General features: G+C 41.8%; 1 protein-coding gene across 6 annotated transcripts; it reads left to right on the forward strand.

Moving 5' to 3' along the window:
- The first annotated feature begins 3,130 nt into the window (after positions 1-3,130).
- On the forward strand, positions 3,131-16,521 carry LOC308579883 (uncharacterized protein). Of its 6 annotated transcripts, none has more exons than XM_081180960.1 (6): positions 3,131-3,524; positions 5,003-5,082; positions 6,134-6,173; positions 9,635-9,689; positions 13,113-13,322; positions 15,687-16,521. In XM_081180960.1, exons 1-6 carry the CDS (start codon positions 3,471-3,473, stop codon positions 16,052-16,054), a joined length of 807 nt encoding a protein of 268 aa, XP_081037086.1. In that variant the 5' UTR covers positions 3,131-3,470; the 3' UTR covers positions 16,055-16,521. The 6 variants fall into 6 exon arrangements, 5 of the variants coding, with proteins under 5 accessions (XP_081037086.1, XP_081037089.1, XP_081037088.1 ...); XM_081180963.1 differs by lacking the exon at positions 6,134-6,173 and adding an exon at positions 12,204-12,285 and having other exon boundaries at positions 3,144-3,524; XM_081180962.1 differs by lacking the exons at positions 5,003-5,082; positions 6,134-6,173 and adding an exon at positions 12,204-12,285 and having other exon boundaries at positions 3,144-3,524.
- Positions 16,522-16,813: the final 292 nt, after the last annotated feature.

Below are 16,813 nucleotides of genomic sequence, written 5' to 3' on the forward strand. Positions count from 1 at the left end.
AATTGATGGACTATGTGGAACTGGCGAAACTGACACACAAATTGTGTGATAAGGACAACTGTGACTTTAAAGAAGAATGGGAACCTTTTACAAAGTACCTAAAGAAACAACAAAATGAACTGGACTCCTTGGCAGGTTTTCAACATACACAAATTTATTATTGGTAACATATAGATAGATAAATTAAGGTTCTTTACAATTTCATAATATGAAGAGAACAACATGTGCTGAGAAAACAGAGAGAGAAGCTGAGGGAAGTCTGGGGGGGTCTTTTACTTTTTTCCTTTTTGGGGGAGAGGGAGGGAAAATAGGGGGGGAAATGAAGATGACTTGTTTTTGATAAATTTGAAATAAATAAATAAATAAATAAATAAATAAATAAATAAATAAATGTTGAAATTTCTAATATGGCCATATTAAGATTATCAAGGGTTTTGTGTAAATGTACATAGCAGGGTGCAAAGAAGAAAATCCCCCCAGAACTGAAGGAACTACAGCAAATTGTGCATCCACGGTAAAGGTAAAGGTAAAGGACCCCTGGTAAAGGATCTCGCTTTCAGGCCGAGGGAGCTGGTGTTTGTCCACAGACAGCTTTCCGGGTCATGTGTCCAGCATGACTAAACTATGGAACAACAGAAGAGACATAATGCTTCAGGCCAACATCAGAAATAAGACCAGGAGATCTGGAGGTCCAAAAACTTGGGCGAAATCTAGACGAGGATGATTTAAGAAGGCTCCTAGCCATGGAAAACAGAGGTGGGGTATTTATATCTGAAGAGTTCCAGCAGAGGTCAAACTAAGGGAGTCTGGAGACTGGGAGAAGCTCTAGCCCTTCTTACTATCTTATTTTGAAGAAGTTCATAGACAAGGAATTTGAGATGGCTATCTTTCATTTATCAGAAAATTGCTATTTTCTTTGTGGACAACTCCCTCTCCCGCATTCACATTGTGGGTATTACTTGCTGGAGCATGTTACGGTCTCTTCCAACCATTTCATAACTACCAAATAAATATACTTTTAGCAATACCCTTCCATCCAGCTTCTCTCCAATATTCAGAATTCTCTTCTCTCCTGGCATCAGTAATGGAGATATTACATCCCCGGGGGCTACATCTGAGTGGCCTTTAAGACAGATGATGAATAAAACAACTGTGTTTGAAGCGGCAATAAATTAATTGTTCCATTTTATATGGCCAAGAGGACTAGCTAGAGAATTGCAAATGAAATGCAAGTGTGAAAGACAGTTTGGGAAGCATGTTTGAAAAAGACAGGGAGTAATGAAGAAACATAGACATCGATAACAAACAGAATATCTGGGTGGGGGGGCAAGGGAGTACAGGTGAAGATTTAATGAAGTGCTACGCTTAATAATAGGCAGTAGCATCTATATGTTCTGGGATTTTTATCTAAAACTTTTGACAATGGTTGCTCTGAGGGTGTTCTACTGTCCAGAGATAGATAGGATCTTTTCAACTATGTGCTTTTTGTGATTTAAAATGGCTGATTGGGTGAACGTTTTAATTGATAGTACTTATGCTGAGCCACTGGTCATATTGGACTACAGTGGTACCTTGGTTCTCAAACTTAATCTGTTTCAGAAGTCCGTTCCAAAACCAAAGTGTTCCAAAACTAAGGCACACTTTCCCATAGAAAGTAATGCAAAACGGATTAATCTGTTCCAGACTTTTAAAAAGAATCCCTAAAACAGCAATTTAACATGGATTTTACTATCTGAGACGACTGATCCATAAAATGAAAGCAATAAACAATCAATCAATCAGTTCCACACAGTTATAAATACAAAACAAAAAGAGCCGCATAAACAAAAAATGCAAAATAAATAGCAAAAGCAGACAGACCTCAGCATAACACTCAAAACAGAAGTGTAACACTCAAAACGGAGCACGTTCGGCTTCCAAAAATAGTTCGCAAACTGGAACACTTACTTCTAGGTTTGCAATGTTTGGGCTCCAAGCTGTTTGAGTACCAAGGTGTTTGAGAACCAAGGTACCATTGTACAATGATCACTAACTAGGTTAATCTGTTTTGGTCCCATGCGTTATTTTACTAGACGTGAGGATTGGAATGCTTGTCTCCATGCAAAAACCGATGTCTGGCTCCACAACAGTAACAGGAGTTAGGATGACTGGAACTGGGATGTGACAACCTGTGGAATATAAGGAAAGGGGAGTTTGCTGTATGCTGGCCCTGGAACTACACACTACGTGCAACAAGATAACATTTGTGTCCTAATCATAGAGATTCACTAAGCAATTCAGCAGGGGGAAATATGGGCACGAGCACTATTCTATCATTTTGTTCTTCATATGATTGATATTAAGCACTCTGTCCAGGTACATCTGTCCACATTTTGAATGGAAGTGTGTCAGGCAGAGGCAGTCCTGTAAATCTGCCAAATTCTTTCTCTGTCATATGTTTGTTTCATTGCCCATCTGCAATATACCTATGCATGTGGGAACATGCTTGCGCATAGATAGACACAGTGCAGATGTGCTGACTGGACACACATGGTATGTGGTAGGGGGTGGATCCTGTTTTCTCCCTCTACCCATCATACACGCATTCAGGAGGAGAAAACCAAACAGCTGAAAAGTGCTTCAGCATATGTCACTCTGATATTATAATAATAATAATAATAATAATAATAATAATAATAATAATAATAATAATAATAATAATAATAATAATAATTTATTTATACCCTGCCCTCCCCAGCCAAGACCGGGCTCAGGGCAATCATCCTTGATAAGTTGGAAATGCAGCCCAGAAATATTCATTCAGCCAACCAATCAGCAAACCTTTTCACCTTTTTCGTGTGGAGTGCAGAAGTCTCCTTCTATATATATATATATTTACAACCTAAGGAGATGAAATGACATACAGCTCAATTAAAAAGAACAATCTTGGGTGGAGTTAAAAGTTGCTACAGGAGTTTCAGCCCATCCAACTAACTGCATACAATATACTGTTGCTATAAAAACCAGAAGCTGATTTATTTTCCGGCACTGAGCAGTTGCTTAGATAGCACGTAAGATTCATTTTGTCAGCACATTGGAATATTCCTTCTGCTGTTCTCCCTATTCCACCCCCATTGGGGGCAATGGTACATTCCAGGAGTGCCAGTGTAGAGGAAGTAACATTTTAAAGTCCAGAGGGTTGGACAATGCAGAGTTTGTTTGCTGAAGGAACAAGTCTGACTTGTCTGAGACAATTATGTCTGCAAAGAGAAATATGCAAGGAGAACCGCAGCTTGACCGTGAATCCTGCCCCTAGTTTGCCGTGCCACGTACAATGATTTTGAAACGGTTTCTGCCCCTTGTTGTGTTGTTTTAATTCTAATCAAGGTGGGGTGCATGCTCATTAAGGCACGTGACCTGACAAGTTCTCGTTAACGTTTGCTTTCTTTGGGAAGAAAAGAAAAAGGGTCTCTTTTGTAGCTTTGAAAAGCATGTCTGTCTCCTTCTGCTGCTGTTGTCCCTGTTTCCAAGTTGCTTCAAGAGAGGTAAGAGATCAACATTGGGGAAAACAAACAAGGGGGAAAACATTGGGGAAAACAAAAAAGCTGCAAATCCTGAGCTGCTCTTAGCGAATTTTGTTAGCAAAAGGAAACAGGACAGCTCAGTTTGTACAGAGAAGTCAAACAGGCAGGTGCATGATGCTTAAGATGCACATTTAATTGCCAGAAATCAAGAGGTTAGATTCAGGTTAGTGGGTTGAACTGGGGCCATGTTTATTGTGATTAAATCCGCAGAGGCAACATGATAGCGCAGGAAAATAAAGTTTGCAGGATCACGTGTATAGGGGGGCTTTGCCCAGAGGGGAGGGCATGGTTCTAACAGCCGCTATCCCTAAACCACACCTGTTAATGTTTGTGGGAAGGGCCAACAATTCCAGCTGGGTGAGACATGTTTGCTTCAGAGGCACACTGTACCTTGCTCACGGGCCCCAGAGCCCTGAGGGGAAAGTCTTGTGAAATGCCATTCATGCTCAAAGATGTCGTAAGGTGCTCAGTGAAACTCCTCTCTGTTCAGTTTCCCACACCTTCCTGCCAAAAACATGACCTGGCATTTTATCCTCATAGATCCCCTTTTGTACGCGTTGTTGTTGTTGTTGTTTAGTCGTTTAGTCGTGTCCGACTCTTCGTGACCCCATGGACCAGAGCACGCCAGGCACTCCTGTCTTCCACTGCCTCCCGCAGTTTGGTCAGGCTCATGTTTGTACGTGTTACTTGGCTGCAAAATTCAGCCAAATTACAAATTACAAAATTCAGAGAAGTGTGAATTTTGAAAGATGGTTGTTTTTTGGTTTCAAAAAGTGCAAATTTAGCAGGGCCACCTACTACTGCAAAATGAAATAAATTTCTGCCCCATCCCTAGTCAAGGCAGGGTCTTTGGGACCTACAAAAGGTAACCCATTGGTTGATTTTGAAAGTAAGACACCCTGAAGTCCATGTCAGTGACAGTAGATGAAGTAACTGAGCCCAGCCCACATCTAAAAACCCAACTTGCTTAACTTTGAGACCAGCAAAGTTAGTAAATAAATGCATGAAAGAGGATGAAAACCCAGTACAGTGGTACCTCAGGCTAAGTACTTAATTTGTTCCGGAGGTCTGTACTTAACCTGAAACTGTTCTTAACCTGAAGCACCACTTTAGCTAATGGGGCCTCCTGCTGCCGCTGCGCCGCTGGAGCACGATTTCTGTTCTCATCCTGAAGCAAAGTTCTTAACCTGAAGCACTATTTCTGGGTTAGCGAAGTCTGTAACCTGAAGCGTATGTAACCTGAAGCGTATGTAACCTGAGGTACCACTGTATAACAAGCTGGAAATGTATCAGAAACTGTTAGGGAAGCTGAGTCATGATGCCGTAATTCTGACAGCCAGACATAAATGTAGGTTCAAAAGTTTACTTATGCTTTGTGGGACAGCTTCACGTTGTGCTTATTTCAGTGCATCCTTTTCGTCTTTACCTCATTGTGATAGATCTCCACACCCATGATAGTGGCGGTGCTAACAGTAGCAGCAGCAGCTGCATATTTTGGACAAGCAGGCCAAAGCAGACTGTACGTTTTTAAAAGAGAACACAAGAATAATGGTAACAAGGGATCACCAATGAATTTAACCGCAGCACAATCCTACAGTACAATGGGGAATTCCGAGCAGTTGTGTTTATGATTGCAGCACTTATCTGTATTGCTGATAATAAGGGACTTTGTGGTAATGGACACAATGAGGCTTTTAGAAGTCATCAGCTTCTAAAGTGTCGTCCTGGTGTGGTTGTGTGTGTCTGCAAAAGAAAGGGAGGGAGGGAGAGGGAAATAAGTTTTGTCTGGCATTTACTAAGCTCCTTGGATTTTAAAGAAAGGAAGCATAGACAGAGGAAGGAAAGGAATAGAAGATTGAGGTGATGCGGTGAAAGGGAACAGGATTTTAAAGGAGTAAATGAAGTGTAGGAGTTGGGCAGGTACTGTCTAGAGCATTCTTCCTGATCCTCCCAGAGGCTTTGCATCCTTTTCCTTGTCAGAATGTCCAATGATCACGAATGATAGGAGTTATATTCTAGCATCATCTGAATACCAGGTAGAGGAAGGCTTGAGAAGAATGAAAAGAAAGGTGAGAGGCTGAATTTTGAGTGGTAGTGATGGGGAAGAATCATATATTTGATTCCAAGCAATCAGCCATAGATTTGGCTACAGGGCCCTTAGATGATAATTAAAAACCAAAGCAATCTGTACATTTTTTAAAAAGCTCAATAATATGTTAAAACTTCCATCACCTAGTGATGAGATGAATGTTGCAAGATAACCATCTGTCTATTTGGCTCTGCAAAAACAACTCCTCACATTCAACAGACATTTGTTGGCTAATTCTTAATATATCGGCAGAAACGAAGTCCTTCTCCCCAAAGATTTAACTTTACTGGAGATGAATCTAAAACTTTGCTCCTGCCATGATTCTGTCTCTGAATGATGGCATGGCATGCTGCACTTGCTTAGACAGAGGTCATTGCTTTGTTCCACCCAAAATCAGATTTTTTTGGCAGGATCCTTTTTCCAACAAAGTTTCCAAAATTATAATGATTACTATTATTATTATTTCTCTATGGAAAACCAGAAGAAAGTGGAGCAAAACATGGAATGCAGCAAACCTGCCGGTAATTTTCCAAAGGGAATGGGAAAGGTCTGTCAACTCACAAGCAAAGCACACGCTTCCAGACTTGCAATGGCAGTGTAAGATGACAGGCTCTAAAGGTTGTGAAACACTTTGTTACAGGTGATCAGAAGTTTTGCTCTTTTCATAAGAGCTTTATTCAAGGATCTTGACTTAAAAGGCTTGCAACTCTAGTAAATATATTCAGCGTTTCCACGTTCACAGTTCTGCTTAACATAAAATCCAGAGCCCTTGCGACTTCATCCTATTTGTCTAGAACAGTGATGGCCAAACTTTGTCCTCCAGCTGTTTTGGGACTACAACTCCCATCATCCCTAGCTAACAGGACCAGTGGTCAGGGATGATGGGGATTGTAGTCCCAAAACAGCTGGAGGACAAAGTTTGGCCATCACTGGTCTTGAAGGACTGATAGCCAAACTCTATCAGTGTACCAGAGCTGCACGTGAGGACTTCCGGGTTGGCGCGATTTGGAAATGGCGGATTCCCTCCGAGTTGCGGAGGGAATCGGCTCAACCGAGGACGGGTCTTTGCCGCGCCGGCGACGCGGGGACCCTTAAAAACCACAAGCACGGAAGCCTGCGGACTGAAGACTCGGCGGGTGCCTTAAGCGCCCCCCCGATCCACGAAGAGCCTTTTTAAAGGCTGCGGAGAGGATGCGGAGGGCGGCGTGGCACTGAGAGTCGATCGCTACCTCGGTGGAGTGAAGCCGCGAGCCATGACCAGAGAGCGCTGACTTCCTTCCTTGAAATTTGGACTGAAAAGAAAGAACCCGTGAGTAAGACGGAATTGGATCTTAAAAACATTACCCTGAATTGGAGACGACCGGGGGGTGTGCTAAAAGGAAGTCCGCACCCCCCCCCTTGCAGACGATCTAAGCAACGACAAAGTGCTAAGCTGGAGAGCCTACCCTTGGAGGGGTGAGTTAAAAAGGACACTAACTTCCAAGATTTAGTTAAAAGAAATTTTGAGCTGGAGAGTGGAGACTGGGAAGCCTTCTTTTTGCTTTAAACAACCCCCCCTCCCGGGCCCGGGAGCGTCCTGTCTCTGTGCCTGTGTAAGAGCTGCGGAGTTTGACAGCTGTCAAAGCTGTCAAGCGGGCAGTTTAGAGTGGAAAAATTGCTATTTAAGATCCCTCTGGACTAAGATGAGCTACAATTGAACCAAGATTGTTGGAAACAAAGTAATAAAAATAAGTTAAAGGATTGTTGGAGAAAAGACTAATAAGTAACCAGATTCCCCCTAGGGGGAATTCTGTGAAACTACAATGGATACAATGGCTGTGGATGGAAAGTTACTAGTGGAAATCGAAAGGATGTTTCAATTGGTGGGAATTCTACAAGAGCAGAGCTTAGCTATGAATAAACAACTTATGACCTTGACTTCTGGAACAGGCAGCTCTGCTGTATGTATTGAGGATCTGAATGAGAAAGAATCCACAGCTGAATGGGAACTGATATCTGAAGAGGTGGAAGAGACTAAACAAGAAAAAGAGAAAGTAAAGCTGGGAAGTAACAACCAAAAGCCGACATCTGTGGAATACAAGCAAGGAGATTTTTGGATTATATCTACCACAAGTTTGCGAAAGATGAAGAAGATGAAGGGGGAGGCCCCGGGAGTCTATGGAACACAGGAACTTAAAACAAAGAAATATGATTGGGGCCTCCATTCTGACTTTGACTTTGAAGATGCAGGATTTGTGAAAATTTTTCAGCAGTGGCTTTCAAATGTCCTTGTGGGAAGAGAATATGGTTTGATGGCGAAAGAACTCTTTCCAGACTTGATGACCGACATAAAGGACTACCAACAAGACCGGCGGAGAGGGACTGAAAGAGACTTGAAAGCCTCGGACGTGAGGAACCCAGGCTAAGAACTGCTATTCTGGATATGTATTTGGAAGGGACAAAAACCGGGGATGGGAGGGAGGGAAGAAGAGAATCTTAAAAACACTCAAGACCTTTAGGTTTAGTTAATATGACTTTTAATTAAGACAAAATGAGAAATCGACGGAAGAGAACTTGAGTCCAACTTAGGAAAAATCTATATTTCTTTGTAAAAAAGGTAATAAGATGGTTAAGAGGAGAAACACCAAATTGCGGACACAATCTTGGGAATTGGGATGCACGAGGGGGGGTGGGGGGAAGTCTGGGAATAGGGTTAGGAAACTAGGATTTTCGGAATTTATACATGTTCTTGTCTTGTGTCTTTTTTGTGTGTGTTTTGTCTTTATAAAAGTGGAAAAACCAATAAAAATTTTAAAAAAACAAAAAAAAAACAGAGCTGCACGTGAGCAGGGATTTCCTTTTCTATTTGTGAGTCAGTGAATGGATGCGCACCACAAGGATTACCCAATGCCTTGCTGTCTCCCAACTCATAGAATAGAATCTGTACTCCCTGTTTACACAATATTCAATGAGCAAAGCAGACACCCCATTTCAGCCAATAACTTAGGGAGCACGTGAATGCTTATAAAGCCCAAGAGAAAGATGAAAAAATCAACAACTCAATCTTGCGCATCTCCTCATGTGAACATGAACTAGTACAGTAATAGTTCTATTTGCAGTAATAGGATTGTGCGTGTTTGTAATATTCACCACCAAGTAGATCACTGAAATCATTGGAAGGGGGAGGGAGCACTGTTGGTGTTTCCCTGTGCCCATGGCAGCCATTTTATGCTGGCACTCACAACACTTTTATCATTATATGAGTATATGCAGAGCTTTTTTTCTGGGGGTATGCGAAGGTACCCATACCCCTAAACATTTTGAGAATCTAAGTTTGGCCTCATTCAGGGGCAATATTTCAATATGAGTAGGAAAATGAGAGTACCCCTAAACATTTTTTTTTTTAGGGAAAAAAGCACTGAGTATATGTATGTATACATTTGAGATTTTAAATTCCCAAGGTTTCTACATTTTGGAGGTTTAACTTATGTTTTAAGTTCTGCATACAGTGGTACCTCTAGTTGTGGACACGATCTATTCTGGGATGCCATTCGCACCCTAAAAAGTCTACAACTAGAGTGGCGCTCCTGTGCAAGCGTGGAGCGCGATAGAGCGCTTCTGCGCATATCCAAAGCGTGCAGAACACTTCTGCGCACACATGCGCAGCGAAACCCGGAAGTATACACTTCTGGGTTTGCCACGTTCACAAGCCGAAAAGACGCAACATGAACCTAATGCAACACGAGGTATGACTGTACTGTATATTTTATTGTTGAAAACTGCTTTGAGTCCAAATAGTGGAAAACAGGATTGTTATTATTTTTTAGTAATAAAAATAATATAGTGTGCACTGCACTCTACAAAGCACAAGAGGGCAGGTTGAAGGGCTTGCAACACATAATACAACAGAGGGGAGACAAGTGTGGAAGGGGAGGGTTTTAGAATGAGTTGTGGATTCAAAAAGAATATGCATTTATTTTGAAATATCTTCCTGTATTCACAGAGGGAACCTCTCAATGCACAGCACTCCAGACAATCTCATCAAGGCACCAAAAGTGGTAAAATTCTGAGTCATTTTACTTGCTTTTGTTTTGCTATACTTCATAATACTTTTACAGTGGTGCCCCGCAAGACGAATGCCTCGCAAGACGAAAAACTCGCTAGACGAAAGGGTTTTGCGGTTTTTGAGCTGCTTCACAAGACGAATTTCCCTATGGGCTTGCTTCGCAAGACGAAAACATCTTGCAAGTTTGTTTCCTTTTTCTTAACACCGTTAATACAGTTGCGACTTGACTTCGAGGAGCAACTCATAGAACGCAGTGTGGTAGCCTTTTTTGAGGTTTTTGGTGATTTTTGAAGCTTTTCCAAAACTTTTCCGACACCGTGCTTCGCAAGACGAAAAATTCGCTAGCCGAAAAAACTCGCAGAACGAATTAATTTCGTCTTGCGAGGCACCACTGTATGTATGTCAATTGTAATTAGAGCTTCAACTAATATACTTTCTCTTTTTGTAAAATAAGTCACTCTGCATGGGTAGACATTCTTTAAAGAAGGAAAACACCCACCACCAGCAATAGTTATGATAAGTCAACTTTGTACCAAACTTCTTTGATGCCATATCCCAGTCCTATCTGTTGCTTCTTTCATCATTCCGGGTTATTTGTGCTGGGATCCTGTAGTGAACAGGATAGAATTTGTATATTATGGTATTGGTATATTATGTAACAGGTCATATGATGATGTCACAGAGGACATGTTGTTATGTAACAAGTCATATGATGTTGCATGGCGAGTTCCTGCCTCCCACCAGTAGGAATAACGACACGTGACACAAGTATTTAGGTTAATGGGCTAAAATAGACCACAACTTTATTGGTTACAGGTAAAGAGCGGTATTGGCTTAGGCATTGGTCCTATTCGACTATCCAGCTTCAGCCTGTTTGCTTGAAGGGGCAGCCCTGCTGATGCGCATCAACTAGGGACTCCCCCGGGGTCACCGCTTGGGGGCGCGTTTTAGGCCCTGACCTCCATAGGCTTTGGATGAGGCCACGCCCCCCGGAGTCTTTTACCAGACTACCCTTCAATATTTGGGGGAGGTGATGGTGCTCCTCCCCCCCAACACATCTACATAACAATACCCCTACCAATGCTTAACCGGAAAGCTGAGCGGCCAAAGAGGGAGATCCCTGGCCGTGCTTGCCTTAAATGAGGCAAGCCACACCCCCTGAGCCAGCCGATTGGCTGGCCAGGGGATGACGCGGCCCAAGGATTCCCCTGATTGTGTGGGGGCTGATTGTGTGGGGGCGTGAGCCTGCAACACCACCTCCTCCTGAAGTCGGAAGTGGCTATGTCACAGAGGACATGTCAGAGGACATGTCATGCAAGTCATGTGATGATGTCACAGAGGAAAGATGGGAATAGCTGAGAGTGAGATCAAAGCAAGAAGTCTTGAAGAATCTACATGAAGGGAATTCTAATTCGTGCTCCCAAAGTTACCCTACATTTTAGATTAGGCCCAGCACCAATCTGTACTTCAAATGCACTCTACATCTTTCGGCAGGTCAAACTCAGGGGTGCTAACTTGGGTGAAATATTGAGGGGACCCAAGTCAGTCCCATCCTGCATAACCAATCACATGACACAGTGCATGCACACCATTTCAATGGCAATGAGGGGGTCATTAACTTTTTTTAAAAAAAACACACGCCTGAATGTATGGCAACCCTACTCAAATATTTCATTGAGGGAGCTGAAGGGACATTGGCCCCTGGAAGTTGGCTCCTATCCCAGACACGCATCCATACCCCACATATTTCTCTCAGCTTCATCAAGCTGTAGAGGTTCTAAATATTTTTGTGGACTCTATCTAGGCTCACTTTTGGGGAAACTGAACATTTAAGAGAATCAGAAAAGGTATCTTCTGTTCCACCCTATGCAACAATAAACAATATTCCATACCAAACATTTGTCATAATTCATCTCACATAATCAAATATACAATTCAGCTCACGTGATTAAATAAAATGCTCCAAAATAAAATACGTTTAGTAAAACAAAATTCAGGAAAATACAGTGCACTACACCCTACAGAAGCAGGTGAAACATACAGAGAGAGTGAAAAAAATGAACCACTTCAATATATCTTACACATTTAATTACTCTAATCATTTCCTTAAAATACGTTTTACTTTCTCTCTCTCTCTCTTTATGTGATACTTTTAATTTTGAAGAATAAACCACCTATAGTCAAAAATTTGGTTCCATTGTACATTGATGCTTAATCTAAATGAGATCATTTACATTTATACTATCATTTCAGAAAGCTGGATTGGATTATTCATGTTCTCCCAAAATAATGTGGAATTAAGTGCTCCCCGCAAACACATTCAAAGAAAAAAAGGATGTTTTATTTTATTTTGTTATTTCAGAAATGAGATACTTTTCAAATGTTCTCAGAATGAATTATTTGGCAGTAGAGATGCATACTGTGACCATTCTTTGTAGACAAAAAATTGACCAGAATTTCTTTCTCTCCCTCTCTCTCTCTCTCTCTCCTTTTTTCTTTTTAAAAGTCTCTGTGACATCTGCTGGAAATACTACCAGCAAATGGATCATGTATTCCATTGCTTGGAAAGATGCAATTAGGTTCTGCAGGTTTGAAAAATAAACTCTAGTCTAAACTGTGTTGTCATGGAACCACTGGTCTGATTTTCAATTGGATAATTCAAGGTTTAATTATGGCTCCCGTGCTTATTCTGTTGAAACTGCCTTCCGGATATGATGGCTGTGATTTTTCAAAGCCGACTCCGAGGGATTTGGAGTGCCAGTTTCCATTAAAATTAATGGCAGCTGGGCACTGAACTTTCCTTAGGATGTACTTGAAAACCTCAACCTACATAGTCATCATTGCACAAGAAGAACATTCGCACTTTGCCAGACTAATGGTTCATTCAACCCAACATCTCTGACATGGGCTAGAGAACCAGACTTCCTTGGATAGAGAAAAGAAGTATATGGCACTATCAGATTGCACCTTTCTCAATTGGCCATTTCTGCTGGCCATTTAACACATTTCACGAAACAAGAATGCCCATAAACATTATTCTTGAAGCACACCACATGAAGGCTAAGCCTCACAGAAATAATTTTGGGATACTGCCACTGGCTCACTGCTAAGCAAGTGGGAAGCTTTGGCAAGTAAAATGTAATAATTTGAAGGATTCCCCTCCCCTCAAGAAAAATAGGTGTGCAATTGTAAATATGTAAGAGGGAAATTCCATTGGGGGAAAAATGTATACTTCAGTGCACAAGGAATGGGAACAAGATAATCTTTGTAAATTTGTTTGTACTGATCCATCTTATGTACTTAATTTTTGTTAGTTTCAGGAATCATATTCAAATATTGTTGTGCTTTCCATATTTCCGTTACCCCCTTATGTAACACACTAACCAGAAGTTTCTATGGGCTTCCATATTTCTAGTTCTTTTCAACAAAGAGAAACCCTTCGCCGTGAAACTGGTCAATGTGCCTGAGATTGACACACTATTTACTGACATCGCTGAGGCTTTCAACAAGCAGCAATGCCACTGCATGGCTATCCGGAAAACCATCCGGGACCTCAAAGACACCTATTGCTGTTCGCCCGCAAGCAGTCTTTCTGTATGCATAGAGAAGATACAACAAGAGCATAGTAAGTTGGTGGGAGAAATGATGCTGAAGAATATAGAGTGTGAAAATGGAGAAGGCCAAGCCCTCCATTTTAGCATTGTGGGTTTATGCGTGAACCTGAGGTGATTTGTTCAGTCTTTGTTCCTAGAGTTGCCCAGCAGCATTTCATCTGGTTGGTAAGAGACGTCGGGACCTGATCCTATGTAAGCCTCAGTAGGAACATTACCATATGGTTTAATGATGGTACAAGATTAAGAACTGGGTCCCCAAATGCATGTCTGAGTTACAAATGTCTCTGTCAGTGTAAGGTAAGGTAAAGGTAAAGGAACACTGGATGGTTAAGTCCAGTCAAAGGTGCAGATCTTAACCTGGAGGGTGGCAAAGTTTGGGGCAGGAGGAGGAACATGACTTTGCAATCAGGGCTGAAGTAGCAAGGAACATGTAAAGAGGCTAGCATGTCACCCTATTCTAGCACCCTGTCAAAGGATAGAATGGGAGGATTGGGGATAGAGTTATGCAAGGGGCAAAGCTATGCAATAAACCCATGAGGAGGTGGAACATAACTGCACAGATGCATATATATTCATGCACCTGTCCATCATAAAGAAGGGCATTTATATACGTTGTGGCATCAAAATATCACATCATGAAATAATTCTCTTATTTCTGACACCATGTTGCATTTGGCTCAATGGCCAAGATAAATTCTGCACCAGCCTCTCCATCAGGTTCAAATAAAGAGAAGTTGTTGTCCTTTGAGTGGTCTGTTTGTTAGCATCACATTCCCAATAAGATGCGGGTGCCGCTGTGGCGATCATGAGGTTGGCAGTTTGAATCCATGTGGTAGGGTGAGCTCCTGTTGCTCTGTCCCAGCTCCTGTTAACCTAGAAGTTCGAAAGCATACCAGCGCCAGTAGATAAATAAGTACTGCTGCGGAGGGAAGGTAAACAGTGTTTCCATGCACTCTGTCTTCCATCGCGGTGTCCCGTTCTGCCAGAAGCTGTTTAGTCATGCTGGCCACATGAACCAGAAAGCTGTTTATGGACAAATACCAGCTCCCTTGGCCTGATAGCGAAGATGAGCCTTGCACCCCATAGTCAAATTCAATTTAACCGTCCAGGGGTCCTTTACCTTTACCTACATTCCAAATGCCATCCAAAATTAGTTTGACCATTTCTTATGCTGGAAGCCGCCCAGAGTGGCTGGGGAAACCCAATCAGATGGGCATGGTACAAATAATAAAATGATGATGATGATTTGTGCTACTCTTAGGTAGCAATGTAAGGTGGAAGCAAAGATAGCAGACATGATCTCTCAGCAGCAATTCAATCTTTAGGTAACAGTCAGCCCAATCCTAAAATTAGCATCCATGCTGTGCATGGGATTCTGCTTATTTATCTTAAAAACCATTGTAAACAGTTAAAATCATTAGCAGGATTAGAATAACACTTGTAGTTTAATGGTGAATTTTGGACACAATGAAGAGGTAAAAGATCTGACATTGTGCTAATGTTGTTGAATGTTCTGTCAGCTACCAGGCAGATATGCTGATCCTGGTGTTTAGAACTGGGGGGTCATATGGGCAGAAATTTAGCTTTAAGGCTCCTTTTCAGGAGAAACCTGGCTGGATTAATTAATTCAGCTTCCTGCTTTTCTGCCTCTGTAAATTATCAAGATGCTAAGGATCGTAGGCTTTATTTTTTCCTGTTGAATAACCTATTGACTGGGTTGCACATTACATGGCAATGCTGTATCCAGGAGGGCCTTATATTATTTCCCCACTCTTTAGATTTTGACTTCCTGTATATTACTTCTTCACATGCCTTTAAATCCAATCCTTCCTATGTAATGCCAGCCTTCTAAACTCATGCCAAAAGCTCAACAATGCCCTCTTCAGAAAGAAGAGCCAAGTGTTTGTGAAACTAACAATGAGAGAGACAAGAGGGCAACGTGAAAAGAGATTAGATCAGAATTCGTTAGAGAGACTTACCCAATACCTGATAGTTTTGTGTTGAATGAATAGCAGGAAAAAGCCATGGGATTATGGGTCAAATTCACCAGAGTGGCTTCAATGAAGAGCATGCCAATGGGGTTATGCCAGGGATTTGTTTCTTACAAGAAAGTGGCACGGATAATCTTGGCTTAATATTGCCAAATGACTGTATTACAGCTCACATGCACACAGACATATATGTAGGTATACAACCGGGTCTCTGATAAGTAAAGTGGAAATAATCAGATTTCATGACATGGCAATATCTTTGACAGCTGGCCACTGTTAGAAGCTTTGCTGCTTGAAGGGTTTAGCTTTCTTGGAACTAACACAATTAGCCTTCTTTCTTGGACTTACATCAAGTTGGAGCTTAACCACTGCTTTGTCTTTCAGGTGCTTGCAATGTGCAGGTGCATATGGAGGGATACAGGTTCTGGCTGGATGCGAAGGAGGAAAAGGTCCCTGAGAAACTGGAGTGGGCTAAGCAGCAGGTGGGAGAGCTGAACCGTGCCACCAAAGGAGTCATCAGCATGGAAACAAAGCTTCAGGAAATGATCTCCTCGGTGCTTCAGAACCAGGAGCCATTGGTGGAGAGAGTGAAAGTTGCCAACTCCGAATACCTAGACCAGATACGGCTAGAAGGGAACCTGAGAGAAAATATTGAGAAAACAAGCCGGGCCAAACAGTTTTCCAAGGAGTTCAGAGAAGAAGCCAATAGTGTGCTTAGGGAAATGTCCAAATCAGCAGGGCTGACCTTATAAAATGAAACGAGAAGGAACCTGTTCTATTCTGCCTTTTTCACCACAAAGATGAATTCAGGCGATTGCGACAGATACTTAAGATGAAAAAAATAAATGCACAGAAGTTAAAAGTGACCACAAGGTTTCTATGAGAGGGAGCTGATGTAACCGTGTGCCAGAAAATAACCAGAGATGTGCCATAGAGTTTTTCTCCAGAACCTCCCAATAAATTAGTGGCAAGAATGAAGAAGCACATCACTTCTGGTTAGGTGTCTCTTTTCACATATTTGTATCATAATTGATATGGAAATATTTAGCTCATAGCACAGTAATCCATGCAGTCTTTAAAGTCAGCCCTGAAAATTGAGATCAGTGGATAGCTAGAGTAAGGAAACTGGAATGACTTTTTCTTTTTCTTTTAAATGGTATATTTTGTCAATGTCTTCTTATTTACTCTGACTTGCAAATAAATGCTTTTTCTTGGTTTATCTGCTCTAGAATTGTGTTAGGTATTCAAGCTCAAAGTTATACCAAATGCTTTGATGTTCTGTGTGTCAGTGATCCAAGAAAGGGATAGGCAACAATTACTACCTGGACAAGGCAAAATTTCCTGTGGTGTCATCTTTTGGGGTCTGCATGCTGGGGGTGCATGGGGTCAGAGTCAAAAAAGTGGGCACAGGCAGCCACCCCGTTCTCTTTCTCCCAGTGCCGGATTTACATATAAGCTAAACAAGCTATAGCTTAGGGCCCCACTCTTTTTCTTTAGAGAGAGAAAAACTG

The sequence above is a fragment of the Podarcis bocagei genome (assembly GCF_964188305.1).
Source record: "Podarcis bocagei genome assembly, chromosome: 2".
Classification (NCBI taxonomy): Eukaryota; Metazoa; Chordata; class Lepidosauria; order Squamata; family Lacertidae; genus Podarcis; species Podarcis bocagei.